This window comes from Mizuhopecten yessoensis, unplaced genomic scaffold (genome assembly GCF_002113885.1).
Source record: "Mizuhopecten yessoensis strain PY_sf001 unplaced genomic scaffold, ASM211388v2 scaffold2441, whole genome shotgun sequence".
In the NCBI taxonomy this organism is placed as follows: domain Eukaryota; kingdom Metazoa; phylum Mollusca; class Bivalvia; order Pectinida; family Pectinidae; genus Mizuhopecten; species Mizuhopecten yessoensis.
Genome location: NW_018404548.1, coordinates 374,334 through 393,935, shown reverse-complemented (window position 1 = coordinate 393,935; position 19,602 = coordinate 374,334). Strand labels below are relative to the sequence as shown.

At 36.5% G+C, this 19,602-nt stretch overlaps 1 protein-coding gene across 2 annotated transcripts; it reads left to right on the top strand.

The window, feature by feature from the left end:
• The first annotated feature begins 98 nt into the window (after nt 1–98).
• On the top strand, nt 99–19,602 carry LOC110446007 (tetratricopeptide repeat protein 30A-like). Of its 2 annotated transcripts, XM_021490936.1 has the most exons (17): nt 99–256; nt 976–1,041; nt 2,178–2,387; nt 3,280–3,306; nt 4,761–4,817; nt 8,213–8,281; nt 9,014–9,185; nt 10,110–10,238; nt 12,698–12,900; nt 13,032–13,097; nt 13,961–14,080; nt 15,631–15,707; nt 16,923–17,133; nt 17,779–17,850; nt 18,110–18,213; nt 18,497–18,705; nt 19,217–19,602. In XM_021490936.1, exons 1-17 carry the CDS (start codon nt 203–205, stop codon nt 19,339–19,341), a joined length of 1,971 nt encoding a protein of 656 aa, XP_021346611.1. In that variant the 5' UTR covers nt 99–202; the 3' UTR covers nt 19,342–19,602. The 2 variants fall into 2 exon arrangements, with proteins under 2 accessions (XP_021346611.1, XP_021346612.1); XM_021490937.1 differs by lacking the exon at nt 3,280–3,306.

The following is a 19,602-nucleotide window of genomic DNA, read 5'->3' as shown; positions in this document are numbered from 1 at the left end:
AATATAAATTGACGAGATATTCCGAAAGGTAAAAATTAAGAGCGACGAGACGCTTTACTCTTACAAGTGTTTGTACTGAGACTGGCAATCTCATATTAACCCAGACCGGCATTCCTGAAACAGTTGCTAATGATAACTTCAGTTTAGATTTCATGTTTTAATTGTTGCACTTTATCCGTTTGAGATAGATTTATAAGACATTATGGCACAGTTGCAGGTGAAAGAAGGGGAGTTTACATCGACAATATACGGAATGGTAATGTTTTGATTGACATGACAAGTTTTATCCACTAATATTCTGATGTTGTCAACACTCATACCAGGTCCATAGGTGATCCGGTTCTGGAATATATCATTTATGTGATATATTATCGAACCCATAGTATAAGGGGTGCTATAATATATCACATATACTCCAGAACCCGAGCACCTATGACCAGGTCCAGTACACTCTGCCGATTGAGCTATACAGTATAGCTGTAAAGACCTATAATAGCTTTACTGTTATTAACCATTCTGAAATAGGTCTTTTGAGCTATTTTCATGTGATTTTATTTTTTAAGTAAAACGAAACAAAATCGCTTTAAAAAGAAGATTTTATCATAAGGTTGATAACAAGACATTAAATATAATTCTTTTTTAAAAATAATGATGTAAAATAATCGGAAATTTTACATTTATGAAAAATGAAAACAAACATCTAAATGTATGCTTTTTGTAGTAAACCTTACCATAAACCATATTGTAATGCGTCTTTGCTTTTACATATTTGGCCAATGGCATACTGGGATAAAAGGCTTTCAAGTTTGTTCTAATAGAGAACCTTGACCCACTTTCATGGTCACAGCGGTCAAACGATATGTGTGTACTTCTTATAATTCCAGAAATTCTGTGTTAGGAACACGTTCTACACTGGACCTAGATCTATCATAAGTTACAAATATTGTAAATGTCAATTATAATTTCTTTCTCTAGATCAGGGAACAACGTTACAATGAAGCCGTGCAAGTTCTCAACAATCAGTTACAAAGCCATCAGAAGGTGAGTTCTTAATAAAATAATAATTATATCAGTAATTTATCAATATTCCATTTTTTACTTTTGATCATATACACACTATGTAAGCAGTAAAGTACATGCAGTTGGCTCTCTGTTATGCTACCTACTTTTTGGCATTGTCTCCCTAGGTATCCACCTTCATATGACCTTAGCTGTTGTGTCTCCCTGGGTATCCACCTTCATATGACCTTAGCTGTTGTGTCTCCCTAGATATCCACCTTCATATGACCTTAGCTGTTGTGAGGATGTAAAGTCTGAACAAAAATTAAAAATTAAAACAAGTACCAAGTAATAGTTATTGTAATCGGGGTGTACAAAATGGAACAGTTGGTCATGATCAAAAGCTTCTAACAGATGTAAGCTTCTAACAGATGAACCTGTATGAATTTGTTGTACACATATTCTTAAGGAGCTGATGTGGTTCAGAGGTAGTGTTTTATTACACCCATTTTATTTTTGTGCAAGTAATTTAGAGGTAGTGGCAAGTCTTTAGACTTATTGTTGTTGCATATAACCCAGGTTCACATATATGTATTTATCATATAAATTCTGTGTTATGCAATGTCATAAAGCCCTCACATAAATTATGTTTTTGTAACATGGGTAATATCACTCCGGAAATGACGTCACAGTCAAATAGGAATAATCTATGTGACGTCAGGTCATTGTGAAGCAGACGCAATTTTCATCGTTTCTGAGGTGGCCAGTTTACTTTGTATTATATGATAAAAAGAATCTGTTATAACTCATAAGTTTCCCTTCATATTAGATTTATCATACTCGTTTTGGATTTTTCCAAAAAATCCAAAGCTTGTATCATAAATCTAATATGAAGGGAAACTTATGATAGATCCTCTATATATATTCAATATCCCATTCATCTCCATGTCATTTTATGTTGCTAATAATTTTGAGATACCAGGTTTTGACTGTACAATGTACATATTGGACAGGGTTCTCTCCTATACAGACATGAGGCATATGAACAGCTTTACATAGAAATACCTAGTAAATAGAATTTGCATTGATCCAGACATGAGAAACTTAAGAAGATTATTGCATTCGCAAATATATATATCCATGAAAAATATTAATGGTTGTTTTTTTAATACCAACAGTCCCGAGCAGCTTTGTCATTATTGGGATACTGCCACTTCCAGATGCAGGACTTTGTGAATGCTTCTGACTGCTATGAACAGCTGAGCTACATGCACCCAGAGGTGGAGGAGTACAAACTTTACTATGCCCAGTCACTATACAAAGCCTGCCTCTTCACAGAGGCCATGAAGGTGGCCTGCCAGATCGACAACCCTCAATACCAGGGACAGGTAGGCCAGGGACTGTATTATCACACTTATCACATTGTCATCAAGTCTGTCAGATAGACAACCCTCAATACCAGGGACAGGGAGGCCAGGCACTGTATTATCATACTTATCACATTGTCATCAAGTCTTTCAGATAGACAACCCTCAATACCAGGGACAGGTAGGCCAGGCACTGTATTATAATACTTATCACATTGTCATTAAGTCTGTCAGATAGATAACCCTCAATACCAGGGACAGGTAGGCTAGGCACTGTGTTGTCATACTTATCACATTCTCATCAAGTCTGTCAGATAGACAACCCTTAATACCAGGGACAGGTAGGCCAGGCACTGTATTATCATACTTATCACATTGTAATCAAGCCTGTCAGACAACCCTCAATACCAGGGACAGGTAGGCCAGGCACTGTATTATCATACTTATCACATTGTCATCAAGTCAGATGTTATCATTTCTTTAATTTAGATGACACTAATATGTATGCTCTAGATTTGTCAATATCTTCTTTTGAATATGTTTTAAATGATATATATAAAACGTAATAGGTTGCTCTCATAATAATTTATTATTATTTAGAAGGTAGAATAGAATGTCTGTGAGATAAAGATGTAAAATGAGAGCCACCTCCCCCATGTCTTTAAGCATAGAAAAGAACTTTGAACCTCTGAAGCTCGACTTGTTCCTCTTTTTTCTGCTTAGTGAGATTTCAATTCAAAACCAATGATAAATAATATCATGTTTACATAATGTACACCTATAAACAGTTAGATGTAACCATTCCTGATGATGTGTTGTTAATTACTTCTAACTTGTATTGACTGTGTGAGATAACTACGTGTCTCAGACTGTTTAACCAAAATTGTAATGGTATGATTCCTTGATTTTACAGAACCAAAAATTGAGCTTTAAGTATATGGCAAGTTTGTTTGTTTCTGTTACATTTGTTATTGTTGTTCTGTTTAGTTTGTTAAAATCTATTTGAAAAGAATATTTTTATCAGTCTGAATACTCAGAGAGTAGAACATTCATACATGTACAGCCTCTTGGGAATTGTAAGGGACCACTTTTCAAATGACAATTTATGTTGTTCCACCCCTGCAGTCTCTTAGTGTAATTTAATTAACATTTATTTGGGACTAATTTAAACTCATATTTTATTTATTCATCTGAGTTACCGACCTAAAATATGACTGACCATTGCCATGTACACATGTAATTTTTCATTCATCTTTTGCATTGTTTTGTGTTTTTTCTTAAGTAGAAGTATTGTCGATTAACTAACAAGGGAGGTTTCCTGTGCCTAAGATATTTAATATACTGTTGAATGATATAATATTATAGCAAAACTATAAGGTTATCATCAAGACCCATAATAACTACAATTGTAAATAAAAATTCTACAATGATACAACAGGGAGTATGCATTGGCCATGAACAAACTGGTCTCTACTTTGCCCTGTCTAGACTACAGTGAGGTTGGTCATGAACAACACTTATCATCTCTGTCTAGACTACAGTCAGGTTGGTCATGAACAACACTTACCATCTCAATGTCTAGACTACAGTGAAGTTGGTCATGAACAGCACTTACCATCTCAGTGTCTAGACTACAGTGAGGTTGGTCATGAACAATACTTACCATCTCTGTGTCTAGACTACAGTTAGGTTGGTCATGAACAACACTTACCATCTACATGCCTAGACTACAGTGAAGTTGGTCATGAACAACACTTACCATCTCAGTGTCTAGACTACAGTGAAGTTGGTCATGAACAACACTTACCATCTCCATGCCTAGACTACAGTGAGGTTGGCCATGAACAACACTGAACATCTCTCTGTCTAGACTACAGTGAAGTTGGTCATGAACAACACTTACCATCTCCATGCCTAGACTACAGTGAGGTTGGTCATGAACAAACGCTTGATAACTCTCGGATAGTAGTGTGATGTTGTCAATTACATAAGATATAATTCCACAGTCATTTACAAGAAGAGTCCATTGTTAATTAATACAATGTACAGACATATATTATAACTTCTGTTTTCTGAATGAATAGTTGAAAGAACAGTTACAAATAAAGTTTCATCCATTAACTTTACTTAGTGTACAGTGATTTCTCACAAACAAAGCAATATTTAGATTGGAGAGAAGTTAAATGATCAAAAATAATGCTGGGATGATTATTTGTATTAAACGATCAGAAGTTATTTTGTGATCTTTTTAGGTCACCTGAGCTTTGCTCAAGTGACCTATTCCAATCGCTTTTCGTCCGTCGTGCGTCGTGCGTAAACTTTTACATTTTCAACTTCTTCTCAAGAACCANGTATGTTTACAGTCATATTTTACACACTGTTATTTTTGTACAGATAACAAAACTCCAGGCTGCGATTAAGTATGGCGAGGAGGATCTACCTGGCTCTAAGGTAAGGAAAAGTTAACTGCATGGAATGAATTTGGTAGATATTGTGTTTTAAATCCAGCATCATTTGAGCATATTTTTTTTTATCGTTTGCTTATATCATATATATATTGTCATACATCAGATGTTTCTGATGCAAACTGATGTGGTCATCAGCTGGGTTTCTCTAGCCTCCGTTGTTTAGACACTGTCCACAGCAGGTGAAGTTTACGTAGGGACAACAACCTCAGCCCAGAACCATCTACTGTCTCATGCCAGATCAAAGGTCACGATGCATTTTTAGTCACCCTGGGGGAACTCCAGTAGGAACTATCAATTTTGGTTTCTGTCCCAGATTTTGACCTCTGTTGCCTTGCGCTGTTAAGAGCTTGGTTCTTTCGGAAATATTATAAAACTTAAAGGCGTTCCAAACTTCACACAAAAATTACATATATATATAACCTGAAGATGTTCCGAGTATTAATCAGGAACCTTTGAGGTTCCCGAAGGGGGTAAACTGTCGTATTATAAATTGCTAATGATTGATTTAGATATTTTATGTCTGACCAACGACTACCGTTAATATTTGTGTAAAGTGCACACTTTTTAAAGGAAAAATGAAGTGTCAAGAAAGGGGTGTACACGATACTCAAAAACAATCCAAAACCAGTCCTTGATCGCAACCATTCATCGTAAATTTTTCGAGGATTTTCAGAAATATTTTGAAATATGCTCGCATCAATAAACTGCTATATTTCGTTGAATAACCCCTGATTGCATTGCCAATTTAACAATTATGAAAAGTTGCAAGTTTAAGTCATATTATACGATAGAATCGGATAAATAAACTTGAGTAAACTAGGCCCAACTGTTCAGGACGTTGCGTTGTGAATTGATAAATACCACGTTTGGGGAAACAACGAAGAATTGCATCATATTTAGCACTCTGAGGTTAAAATGTCGTTCTTGGGTACCTATGTGTAAAAATGACATGGGTAAAGTGACGAAGTTGGTAAGTTTGTGTACCGCAAAGAGTCAAGGTCGTGTGATACTATTAACCGGCAGGAATTTACAAGGTGACAATCCATGCGACTTGAACCGATAATGATAAAAGTTTAAGTTTGAAAAATAAATATTAACGGCTTCAAAACAGCCAAATACATTCCGATCTTTTCTTTTCAAAGGAGAAATGCTGAAATCACAATTGTTTGGTGTTCTTCTTTTCTCGCGAATTCTGATGTTGGCGGCCCTCGTCAGACCTGTTTGAGTGACTGCCTTTAAGTGGTACACACTCTGTCGATATCGATGACCGATTCAGTCGGATTTGCAGACGATCAGAAAACTACTTGGAAAAGTATTTTTCATTACAAAAAAGTAAAAGATTTATCCACATATAAGATTAGATCTTTTCTGAAACTTATTGTTGTGAAAACAACATCGTTATATTCCAATTACCTGATCTGCCCATGCCAGGTTACCGTATGCGTGTCAGCGCGCAGATCTCCCCATATTCGAGGTGTCGATCAACGCTAACGTTATATTTGCCACATGCTTTCCATGTGTTGGCATGGCTAGCTGAACAGCATGTATGTATTTACACCTGGTCATTGTTTACCCTTTTGATTGACAGGTCGAAATATATCAGTTGTAGCTTGGTCAATGATTTATTGGAAAAAGATCATACAGAATGATGGGATGACTTTCATGTCATTCTGACATTTTTCTAGTTTCTTTTTTTTTTCTTTGAATTTTATGAAGTCAGTTGTAACATTATTGAAACAAAAACCTGCATCCTGAAAGAGAATTATCTGAGTATTTTCTCGTAATATTTTCATATTTTCCGTAAAGTATTTTTTTGTGATACAGCCAGTTTAACACAGTAATTAGATTTTTACTGTAACGTTTTGGTGCATCATTAATAAATATCCACATATTATTTATCACATCTTGAAAAATGCTCAACTCAAAAAACTATACTTATTATAAAAAGAAAAGTTTAGATCTATAATTCTCTTACCCTGGCTTCAGAAAATTTCACTAAAAATATAGAAATGTATGAATTAAAAGGAGAAAATGCTTGTGACTCTTAATTTGGAACAGGAGTGTAACTTGTTTACAATGTCCTGCTGATGTCTGTTGTTATTGACACTGCTGATGTCTGTTGTTGTTGACACTGCTGATGTCTGTTGTTGTTGACACTGCTGATGTCTTTTGTTGTTGACACTGCTGATATCTGTTGTTGTTGACACTGTTTGATGTCTGTTGTTGTTGACACTGCTGATGTCTGTTGTTGTTGACTCTGCTGATGTCTGTTGTTGTTGACACTGCTGATGTCTGTTGTTGTTTACACTGCTGATGTCTATTGTTGTTGAGACTGCTGATGTCTGTTGTTGTTGACACTGCTGATGTCTGTTGTTGACACTGCTGATGTCTATTGTTGTTGACACTGCTGATGTCTGTTGTTGTTGACACTGCTGATATCTGTTGTTGTTGACACTGCTGATGTTTGTAGATATTTTTATACCAATATCACAGCCTCTCATTACTCCATGATTGTCTCTAATTCAGTGATTTTACTACTCAAAAACACACAATACTCTCTGTTATGTCGACTGTTGTGTCCGCCTCCTCCACAGTTACTGTGACGCTACTTCTGCCTGTTTGCCTACTGCTTCAGTCAGCTTCATTATCTCTCATCCCATGTCATCCATCACTCTCTGGAATTCCACAGGGACTGTCCTGTGAAACCCCAGCACCCTTCTCCTACTGACACGAAACTTGCCATTTCTTCTGCTGACGGTTGTCCACTTAATCTCAGTACTTTCTTCCTCTAGCAGACAGCCTCTAAATGTTTACTCCATGGCATTGTCAGCACCTCCATGCTGACTTGTGTTGTAGTTGGTAACCAAAGTTTATTGTAATAAGGTCTCTGGTAGATGACAATCTTCTTTGGGGGTCACAGTTGTTGATATAGGTCCACTGTCATACACCAGTACCCTGCTGTTGCCAGAATTCTTGATCCTTCCACTTTTCCCTTTTCCATCTCCTATGATTTAACAAGGTTAATAAGATTCTGTATTTTCTCAGCTTCATAAAGGTACTGTGAGTGATGGTTGGCTAACATGTTTACATGAGTTGAGTTTGTTAATTTTCAATTTTTTTAAAGACACAAAGTTAACTGAGTGTCTTTTTCAAGTTAGAAAAATCAAGTTGAGAAAAGGTCTTCTTTTTACCTTCAGTTGCTTCATCATGGGACATTGAACAAGTTTTGATAGAACTCTTAATGATAAAAATGTTTTCATTTCGTATTTAAGAGTATGAAGTAACACTGTAAACAGTGCATATAACATATAATCAGTATGGTAGTCAGTGTACATACATGCACATATCTTTGATGGTAAGATTGTGGTATGTTTTCAGAGCCTTGTAGAGCAGTGCCCTGCTGATGACCCTGACACAGAAATAAACCTGGGATGTCTTCTCTTCAAGGTATGTGATGCTTGTAAGATATTTCTATAACTCATTAATTAGACTAAGATTATGTATTTTTCCACAATCAAGAAAATTGTTTTCCTTTTTTACCTGTTCAGGTGAGACCCTTGAATGCCTTACCCTTGACCTGTCTCAGGTTATGCAATCAAGAAAATGGGCTTGTTGAGATTTTGCTATCATACTCTTACGTTAGGGGAAGATTCTATTAGACAAGTGCCAGAGTTTTAGTAGATGTACTCTGTAAGAAAGGGTTTCTGCTTCTATTATATGTCTCAACTCTGGACCTGTCAGAGTTGTGTAACCTCCAGACTTGTGAGAAGTGAGTAGTAATCTCCAGACTTGTGAGAAGTGAGTAGTAATCTCCAGACTTGTGAGAAGTGAGTAGTAATCTCCAGACTTGTGAGAAGTGAGTAGTAATCTCCAGACTTGTGAGAAGTGAGTAGTAATCTCCAGACTTGTGAGAAGTGAGTAGTAATCTCCAGACTTGTGAGAAGTGAGTAGTAATCTCCAGACTTGTGAGAAGTGAGTAGTAATCTCCAGACTTGTGAGAAGTGAGTAGTAATCTCCAGACTTGTGAGAAGTGAGTAGTAATCTCCAGACTTGTGAGAAGTGAGTAGTAATCTCCAGACTTGTGAGAAGTGAGTAGTAATCTCCAGACTTGTGAGAAGTGAGTAGACCTCTGACTTATTGTTGAGTGACAGAGTATATGATATCCTTCTAAATATTCAGGACAACAGATTTGAGGAAGCCTGCCAGAAGTTCACTACTGCCATGCAGATCATTGGGTACAGACCTGATCTGTCTTATAACATAGCACTGTGTCACTACCAGATGAAACAGTATGCGCCTGCCCTCAAACACATCGCTGACATCATAGAGAAGGGCATCAGGGAGCACCCAGGTAGGTGTCCATGACAAATACACCGGTATCTTTAAACTTGCCATTTCATTTTATATTACACAAACAGAATTATAGATAACACAACTGAATAAAACAGAATACAAAGCCTTATAATTTCTTAGGTACAGCAGTGATTGGAAAGCTGTAAATAATTTTACATTGAGTCAAATCACATAAGTACAAACTTTATACCAAAGTAATGGTGACCTCAAGTTCTTCAACTGATGATTATAGTTTGGTGGTCATGAGACCTATTTTGAATATAAACTCAACAGGTTTAGTGTATATATACACCATGGTATGGCATCAACTTCTATACCTGATAAAATTTTGTAGTCATCTGTGAAACTTAAAGGGTCAAAGCTTTACCTGTGTATAAAGGTCACAATTGATCACTTTTGTAGTGTGGTATATTAATGTGGGCCCCTGCTCATTTTGTGATTATGCCCCCACCATATTAATGGTGGGTTCAGGGGAGTAATAAATTGTTACCCATGTCTGTCCCATCAGGTCATTACTTTACCAACTTCATTTCTTAACAAATTGTCATCAAACTTATACAAAGGTCTAGTATGAGAATACTGTGGATGATTTGTTATTTCAGGGTCCCAAATCAACACCAACATCACAGTTGTGTTCTATCTATAGGTCAACCATGCACAGGATTACAGGCACATTCATGTCATAACATCTCAACTTTAATGTCTAAATATTTAAAAAAAATCTTGTTCCAAAGTGAAATAATGCATAGTGAAACTGATAATTATTTTAGCTTTCACCCTAAATCATTTCATATCAACACATCTGTTCAGCATAGCTGCAAGATCTGATTATAATGAATTTCAACATGTCCTACACAATTGGCTTGGAGGAAATCTTTGTTAATTATAACTAAAGTGACTTTTCATGTTTATAATTTTGTAGAACTGAGTGTTGGTATGACAACGGAGGGAATTGATGTGCGTAGTGTGGGAAATACACTGATTCTACACGAGACTGCCCTCATTGAAGCCTTCAACCTCAAAGCTGCCATAGAGTACCAGCTGAAAAACTGTGAGTCATCTCCCTTGGGTACCATAATAACATTACCAAAAATATGTCCAGTTCAAGGAATGAAGGCTACCTACAGGTATTCGGATTGTGATCAAAATAATCATTGGTACATAAAGCTTGTTAAATAATGATTGTGTTGATATTAAAAGGAATGAATTTCAAAGAAAAGGCCTTGCAAATTGCATTCCTGCTAACCCCTGAATCTCCCAATAGGGGGTGATAACGCACGACAAAAGAAAATTCACGTCAAAATTAATAAATTATTTTTTGCGCCGTCACGGCATGACATATGTTGTGCCTTCTGGTAGGATTAAGGACTGCTTTTTAAATAAATAAAGCTAATCTTTTCACACATTCTATTTTTCATTACATTCTCTTTATTCGCGGTTGATAGGTTAAATTTGCGGGTGTGTGACCCGCAAAATGCGGTCATTTAGCGGGTATGAAGTTGATATATTAAATTCTTCACAAAATGTAAGCAATTTTATAAATTACTCAAAATGTATTCAAAACATAATGACAAAGCTGTGATACACGGTACTATATGTTTGTCTCCTGTATACATGGCTGTGACACACAGTACTATATGTTTATCACCTGTATACATGGCTGTTAAACACAGTACTGTATGTTTATCACCTGTATACATGGCTGTGACACACAGTACTGTATGTTTGTCTACTGTATATATGGCTGCTACACACAGTACTGTATGTTTGTTGCCTGTATATATGGCTGCTACACCTGTACTGTATGTTTGTCTCCTGTATATATGGCTGTGATACATAGTACTGTTTGTTGATCACCTGTATACATGGCTTTGACACACAGTACTGTATGTTTATCACCTGTATACATGGCTGTGACACACATTACTGTATGTTTAGCACCTGTATACATGGCTGTGACACACAGTACTGTAGGTTTGTCTCCTGTATACATGTCTGTGACACATAGTACTGTATGATTGTCTCATGTATACATGGATGTGACACACAGTACTATATGTTTGTCTCCTGTATACATGGCTATGACACACAGTACTGTATGTTTGTCTCCTGTATACATGGCTGTGACACACAGTACTGTATGTTTATCACCTGTATGCATGGCTGTGACACACAATACTGTATGTTTGTTGCCTGTATATATGGTTTGACACACAGTACTGTATGTTTAGCACCTGTATACATAGCTGTGACACACAGTACTGTATGTTTATCACCTGTATACATGGCTGTGACAAACAGTACTGTATGTTTATCACCTGTATACATGGGTGTGACACACAGTACTGTATGTTTACCTACTGTATATATGGCTGTGACACACAGTACTGTATGTTTATCACCCGTATACATGGCTGTTAAACACAGTACTGTATGTTTGTCTGTGTAAACATGGCTGTGACACACAGTACTGTAGGTTTGTCTCTTGTATACATGGCTGTGACACTCAGTACTGTATGTTTGTTGCCTGTATATATGGCTGTGACACACAGTACTGTATGTTTAGCACCTGTATACATAGCTGTGACACACAGTACTGTATGTTTATTACCTGTATACATGGCTGTGACACACAGTACTGTAAGTTTATCACCTGTATACATGGCTGTGACAAACAGTACTGTATGTTTATCACCTGTATACATGGCTGTTAAACACAGGACTGTATGTTTGTCTATGTAAACATGGCTGTTAAACACAATACTGTATGTTTGTCTATGTAATAATGGCTGTGATACACAGTACAGTATGTTTTTGCCTGTATACATTGCTGTTAAACACAGTAGTATACATGGCTGTGACACACAGTACTGTAGGTGTGTCTCCTGTATACATGGCTGTGACACACAGTACTATATGTTTGTCTCCTGTATACATGGCTGTGACACACAGTACTATATGTTTGTCTCCTGTATACATGGCTGTGACACACAGTACTGTATGTTTATCACCCGTATACATGGCTGTTAAACACAGTACTGTATGTTTGTCTATGTAATAATGGCTGTGACACACAGTACAGTATGTTTTTGCCTGTATACATTGCTGTTAAACACAGTACTGTATGTTTGTCTATGTAATAATGGCTGTGACACACAGTACTGTATGTTTTTTGCCTGTATACATGGCTGTTAAACACAGTACTGTATGTTTGTCTATGTAATAATGGCTGTGAGACACAGTACAGTATGTTTTTGCCTGTATACATTGCTGTTAAACACAGTACTGTATGTTTGTCTATGTAAACATGGCTGTTAAACACAGTACTGTATGTTTGTCTATGTAATCATGGCTGTGACACACAGTACTGTATGTTTTTTGCCTGTATACATGGCTGTGACACACAGTACTGTAGATTTGTCTATGTAATCATGGCTGTGACACACAGTACTTTATCTTTGTCTCCTGAACACCATTTATGCCTGTTACTATTGTTTCGTTTTGACACAGTTGAGGCAGCCTGTGAAGCATTGACAGATATGCCCCCTCGTTCAGAGGAAGAGCTGGATGCTGTCACCCTCCACAACCAAGCACTTATGAACATGGAACTGACGCCTACAAAGGGATTTGAAAAGATGCAATTTCTTCTTCAGCAAAATCCTTTCCCACCAGAAACATTTGGGAATTTGTTGCTTCTTTATGTAAAGTTTGAAGTAAGTATCCTATCTGTGTATAATAGAATGAAGCAACTTTCTGGATATTTGACCTTTGCCCGGTGCCTAGCAATGTCTTGGTTATGGGTTTCAGTATTGTTTGACTATAACTGCCTCTATGCTTGTTTCAGTACTATGATCTGGCTGCGGATGTGTTGGCAGAAAATGCTCATTTAACGTACAAGTATTTGACCCCTGTAAGTATCACCGTTTCAATAAAGACATTATGATAATGGCCAATTTTCATGGGACTTTGCAGCAATAATAATACACCCTATGTTCAAACTCTTTTTATTTAACAAATTCTTTGTCTTTTGTTGTGTAGTAGAAATATGATTACCATATAAGCTAATATAAGGAATTGTAGACTTGTCATAAATGCCTGTATGAACTTCCTTACAGTACATGTATGAACTTCCTTACAGCACATGTATGAATTTCTTTTATAGCTTCTCCATGGATATTAGGAGTCTAGTCGCTTCTCTGGAGTCTTTCAGAGTCTAGCTGCTTCTCTTGTTTTCTTTGGAGTCTAGCTCGTGTTCTTTATAAAGCTTCTCTGTGACTTCGCAGAGTCTAGCTTCCTTTAAAATCTTTTGAAAAGAATTTGTTACTATTAGTAGGTTTGTTATAGAGTGAGTAGCCCCTGATACGCCAAATGTTTGCAGTAGGTTTTAGTATTTGTTCTTTGCTTGCACATACATATCTGTGTCTTAACTCAGGTAAAAAACAGGTTAACTCTTTCATTGTGTGAAGTTATGTATAAAATCTGTATGAACTTCCTTACAGTACATTTATGAACTTCCTTACAGTACATGTATGAACTTCCTTACAGTACATGTATTAACTTCCTTACAGTATCTGTATGAACTTCCTTACAGTATCTGTTTGAACTTCTTACAGTATCTGTATGAACTTCCTTACAGTACATGTATTAACTTCCAACAGTACATATATGAACTTCCTTACAGTATCTGTTTGAACTTCCTTGCGGTACATGTATGAACTTCCTTACAGTATCTGTTTGAACTTCCTTGCGGTACATGTATGAACTTCCTTACAGTACATGTATGACTTTCTGGAGGCTGTGATAACCAGACAGACATCACCTGAAGAGGCTTACAGAAAACTGGATGAGATGGCGACAAGTCAAACGGAAACTCTTCGCAAGTTGACAAAACAGGTAAATTCATTATAGCACAAAATATGTAATTGATAGACTATTTTTGTTTCATGTTTGTGACATACCATTTAAAAAACTTGACCACTCTGTGGGATATGGCAGCCAACACTCTTAGAACAATAACATTGTTTGAACCTATCAAGCTTATGCTTCTGATAAACCCATTAGTGCTGATTTTACCATTCAGATTCAAGGAAAGATTGGGAAATCTTGGGAACTGGTAAATATAAGTGTTGCTGTGTGTTGGCATATCCGATAGCATTAGTGCCTTGGGCAGTTCTGCCGTTCTAATCAGATCACCCAGCTAGACAAGTGTGGGGAATTCTTGGAGCCAAAGTCACCGAGATACTTTGTTTAGAGAGTTCTATCACCGAGATACTTTGTTTAGGGAGTTCCATCACCGAGTTGGTATTTCAGTTTTCACTTTGACTTATATTAATTACTTGTTCTCACTCTGACAGATATATAATGAATCTCACTTTCAAATTCATTTTCACTTTTTCACATCTTTTTTTTTCAAGTTCATTTTTAACTTTTTCACATCTGAGGTAAAGTAAATACATTATCCAACCATTTTGTGTTCAGTTCTCCTATGGATAAATCAGACAAACTTGTAACAGTCTCAGCATTGAGTTAAGGGAATCAATTTCAACATACCTTTAAGACATATCATTGATCAAGTCCCGGTGTTCACCTGGTAAGGACTCTAAAGATCCACAGATTGGTTTACCTGAACCACAGATTGGTTTACCTGATCCACAGATTGGTTTACCTGATCCACACTGATTGGTGTATGAGATTCCATTAGTTTGTTTTTAAATTGTGTCTGTGTATTCTGGTCTTCAAGAAATCAATTGTAGTCTGTAGTAAGCGTATTGGCCAAAACCGCTAATGACCTCGGAGACGTTCATGCAGTGATTTCACACACATCATATCTTGCTTGATCGAGAGAACCAATGATTTCAAGGGTACAGGTGTCAGCTGTATAACCAGGTTTGGAATGAAGTAGACAGTGGCTAGGCATCGGTAGGGCAGGATGAACATTCATCACCACAAGGTTTTGTATGTTTGATATTTTGCACACACATTGCATTACTAATACATTGTCACATTTACCAGCAGTTTTCATGACTTTGAAGTGGTGATTAACCTCGACAAATCTTTTGGTTCATCATGTACTTAGGCCAGCATGGTAATGTGATAGCTGGTATGTTTTGATTCTCAGTACTTAGGCCAGCATGGTAATATGATATCACGTATGTTTTGATTCTCAAACAATCTAAAGCCAGGACAACTTATGGTGATAACACACAAGATTGACACCAATTCCACTTGTGCTGTGATATTTCCCATGCACTTTGTATTTCCTGATCCCCAATGTTGACTTGGGCCTGACCACTTCAGACATTACACAGCTCTCACCATTCCTTCCCTCATAGAGATATACAACTACTAGCATAACATTACTGGGAGTCACCACTGTGTTTGTCATTATTGGCTTCAGGTAATTTTGGTTTTGTTTTGAGTCCGACATCTATTCCTTGTTTTAGGTCCAGGAGGCCAGACAGAACCATGATGACGAGGCAGTAAAGAGGGCTGTTAATGACTATGATGAGGCACTAGAGAGGTACGGTACCAATGACACAAGACAACAGCTGTCTGTATTTACAAACATATAATCCTACACAAGACAACAACTGTCTGTATTTACAAACATATAATCCTACACAAGACAACAGCTGTCTGTATTTACAAACATATAATCCTACACAAGACAACAGCTGTCTGTATTTACAAACATATAATCCTACACAAGACAACAGCTGTCTGTATTTACAAACATATAATCCTACACAAGACAACAGCTGTCTGTATTTACAAACATATAATCCTACACAAGACAACAGCTGTCTGTATTTACAAACATATAATCCTACACAAGACAACAGCTGTCTGTATTTACAAACATATAATCCTACACAAGACAACAGCTGTCTGTATTTACAAACATATAATCCTACACAAGACAACAGCTGTCTGTATTTACAAACATATAATCCTACACAAGACAACAGCTGTCTGTATTTACAAACATATAATCCTACACAAGACAACAGCTGTCTGTATTTACAAACATATAATCCTACACAAGACAACAGCTGTCTGTATTTACAAACATATAATCCTACACAAGACAACAGCTGTCTGTATTTACAAACATATAATCCTACACAAGACAACAGCTGTCTGTATTTACAAACATATAATCCTACACAAGACAACAGCTGTCTGTATTTACAAACATATAATCCTACACAAGACAACAGCTGTCTGTATTTACAAACATATAATCCTACACAAGACAACAGCTGTCTGTATCTACAAACATATAATCCTACACAAGACAACAACTGTCTGTATTTACAGACCTATAATCTTTAACAAGACAACAACTGTCTGTATTTACAAACATATAATCCTACACAAGACAACAGCTGTCTGTATTTACAAACATATAATTCTACACAAGACAACAACTGTCTGTATTTACAAACGTATAATCCTACACAAGACAACAGCTGACTGTATTTACAAACCTATAATCCTACACAAGACAACAGCTGTCTGTATTTACAAACATATAATCCTACACAAGACAACAACTGTCTGTATTTACAAACATAAATTATAATCCTACACAAGACAACAGCTATCTGTATTTACCAATATCATATTACTATATAATTCCTCTGCAGTAAGATTGTTTTCCCGTTACTTCTTTATCTTTTCTCTACGCATATATCATCCACTAGGTCAAGTTAAATTAACTTGTGTCTTACAGATACATTCCAGTACTGATGCAACAGGCAAAGATATACTGGGACATGGAAAACTACCAACAGGTGGAGAAAATCTTCAGGAAATCTGTGGAGTTCTGCAATGAACATGACATTTGGAAGCTCAATGTAGCCCATGTACTCTTTATGCAGGAGAATAAATACAAGGAGTCTTCTGGGTTCTATGAACCAATAGTGAAAAAGAATTACGATAATGTAAGTGTTGATTTTTTTGTCATACTTTGCCCCTTGAAGAGATTAAGGAGGTAAACTAGATTCCACTAAAAGCTTGTCGAAACACCTCCGTTACTTCAATGTTATATGGATGATGTGTTCATCTCGTAGACCTGATATTTATGTTTTGGTTTCAGCATTACCCCCATATATAGGGTTTCAACTTTATGTTAAATAGCAAACTTTTAAATTTTGGGATTAAGATGGCCGATATGGCCTCTGATTGGCATGGACCATCATGTTTTCGTGGGATAGTTAAAAGACATTAATAACTGTCCTTGTATAAAACTTACTTTATGTAGACAACAGCTGAATATTTTTTGATAGATATTTATGAAATTTCACACCCATTGTCATCATGTAACATATAATATAGTTTATTCTCCATTTTGACCATTCTCATGGTAGATCAGGAGGTAGTACCTAGTTAACCTTTGACTTACGGTTCTAGGTAGGTATACTCTACTGACCTTTCCTGAAACAGATTACCTCAGGAATAATTTTATCTTGGACACTACATGTAATTTTCCTGTCAGCTCCATATATCTCAACACCTTAATTGAACATTTGATATCCTTGTTATATGTGATTTAGGACTACCTGATGATTATGATTTGTGTACGACAGATCCTGAATGTGAGTGCTATAGTGCTGGCTAACCTGTGTGTGTCCTACATCATGACCAGTCAGAATGAGGAGGTAAGTCGACAATTAATTGTCCCATTTTTGTCGAAATCTCCAATGAATGATTAATTCTTGTAAATTTCAAGAGCTCTATTCCCAGTTCAAGAATCCTCTTCAAACATGTTTTACTGAGAAAAACGCTTTTTTTATTCAATTGTTACTGAAGAAATGGGCCCAAACCTATTGTGTTGTCACTAATGACTTTCAGGTCATATTGAGTTTCTCAAGCTTTTTCTTATGAAATAAATGTGTTATTTTCTATTGATCTGTACAGGCAGAAGAACTGATGAGGAAGATTGAGAAGGAGGAAGAACAAGTAGCCTATGATGATCCAGAGAAGAAAATATTCCACCTGTGTATCGTTAACCTTGTGATAGGGTACCTGTCATAAACAATTCCAAAATCTAACGAGCTACAAAATACAAAACTTAAACATGAAATGGCCCTATTTAGAAATTTGTTTTTACTATTTAGAAATGGTTATTGAAAATTAAAACAAAAATCAGTGTCTTCCTACTACAAAGCTTGAATACATGTACTAGTTTAAGTGTTGTTTGACTATTTTTTGACCTGAATGAACTTGTAGGCTGTGAAACAAAAAACATTCCACAACAAAAATACTAAACTGAACGAATGCTGAGACCTTTACATCTCCTTACAGAACACTATACTGTGCCAAGGGAAACTATGAGTTTGGGATCACCCGGGTGATAAAGAGCCTGGAGCCATACCAGAAAAAGCTGGGGACAGATACATGGTACTACGCCAAGCGCTGCTTCCTTTCTCTGATAGAGAATATGTCCAAACACATGATCATGCTGAGGGACTCTGTGGTCCAGGAGTGTGTCGCCTTCCTCGAGTGTTGTGAAAGTAAGTACTGCCGCTATAGTTGGGACACAGCTCATGGAATTGGGATTTATTGTCTGAATGTATTATACAGCATTTCATTTTTCATAAACATCACCAAGAGGGTGGAGACCCAACGTCCCTGCAAGGAAGTCAGTTCAATAGTGGCCGTAAGGATCCTGGGGTGGATACCTTAATGGTATTCAACAGTGCTCATCAGGGAAAGCAGAGCAAATGAAAACAGAAATGATGAGCAACAACACCACTGAGTCCAGTACAAAATGTGATGCTTGATTTTAGCACATAGGATATAAATCAAGCATCACATTTTGTACCAGATTCAGTGGTGGTGGTGTTGCTCATCATTTCTATTTTCATAAACAAGTTATATATAATACAAACAAAGAATTACTTAAAGTATAGAACATAATGAATATTTTTGATTTCATAAAACCTGTCAAGAGCATACTTCTTTTGGTGATCCTGGAAGGGGGAGTGGAGTTTGTCTAATAATTGTTATTAATTGCTATTTCAGTGTACGGCCGAGATGTCAAAGCCATGATTGAACAACCCCTTGAAGCTGAACCGATGCACCCAGGCAAAAATACAGTCACATACGAAGCTAGAATCCTGAAAAACTTGCTTCTTCAGTTAGTTTGAAAAGTTGTCTGTTAGATTTTACTAATTTTACTGTTAATTTATAAATATGAAACAAAGACTGGACATCAAGGAGATGATGTTCGCGTGACAACAGAACAGTGTCTGTTGCATGTGACTTTGCCTGATGTCTGCTGTTAATTACAGCAGCATGAAAATATGTAACATCAGGAAAATATCTGTGATAAAGTACTGTTAGTTCAGCTGTAAATCTACTGAACTTTGTATGACCCTATTCTATGTGAAATCAATTAAATTAGTTCA

Coding starts and splice junctions, on each gene's coding strand:
- LOC110446007 (XM_021490936.1), top strand. CDS start 203: ATGGCACAGTTGCAGGTGAAAGAAGGGGAGTTTACATCGACAATATAC. Junction 9,186..10,109: donor GGGCATCAGGGAGCACCCAG/GTAGGTGTCCAT, acceptor ATAATTTTGTAG/AACTGAGTGTTGGTATGACA. Junction 17,851..18,109: donor TGACCAGTCAGAATGAGGAG/GTAAGTCGACAA, acceptor TGATCTGTACAG/GCAGAAGAACTGATGAGGAA.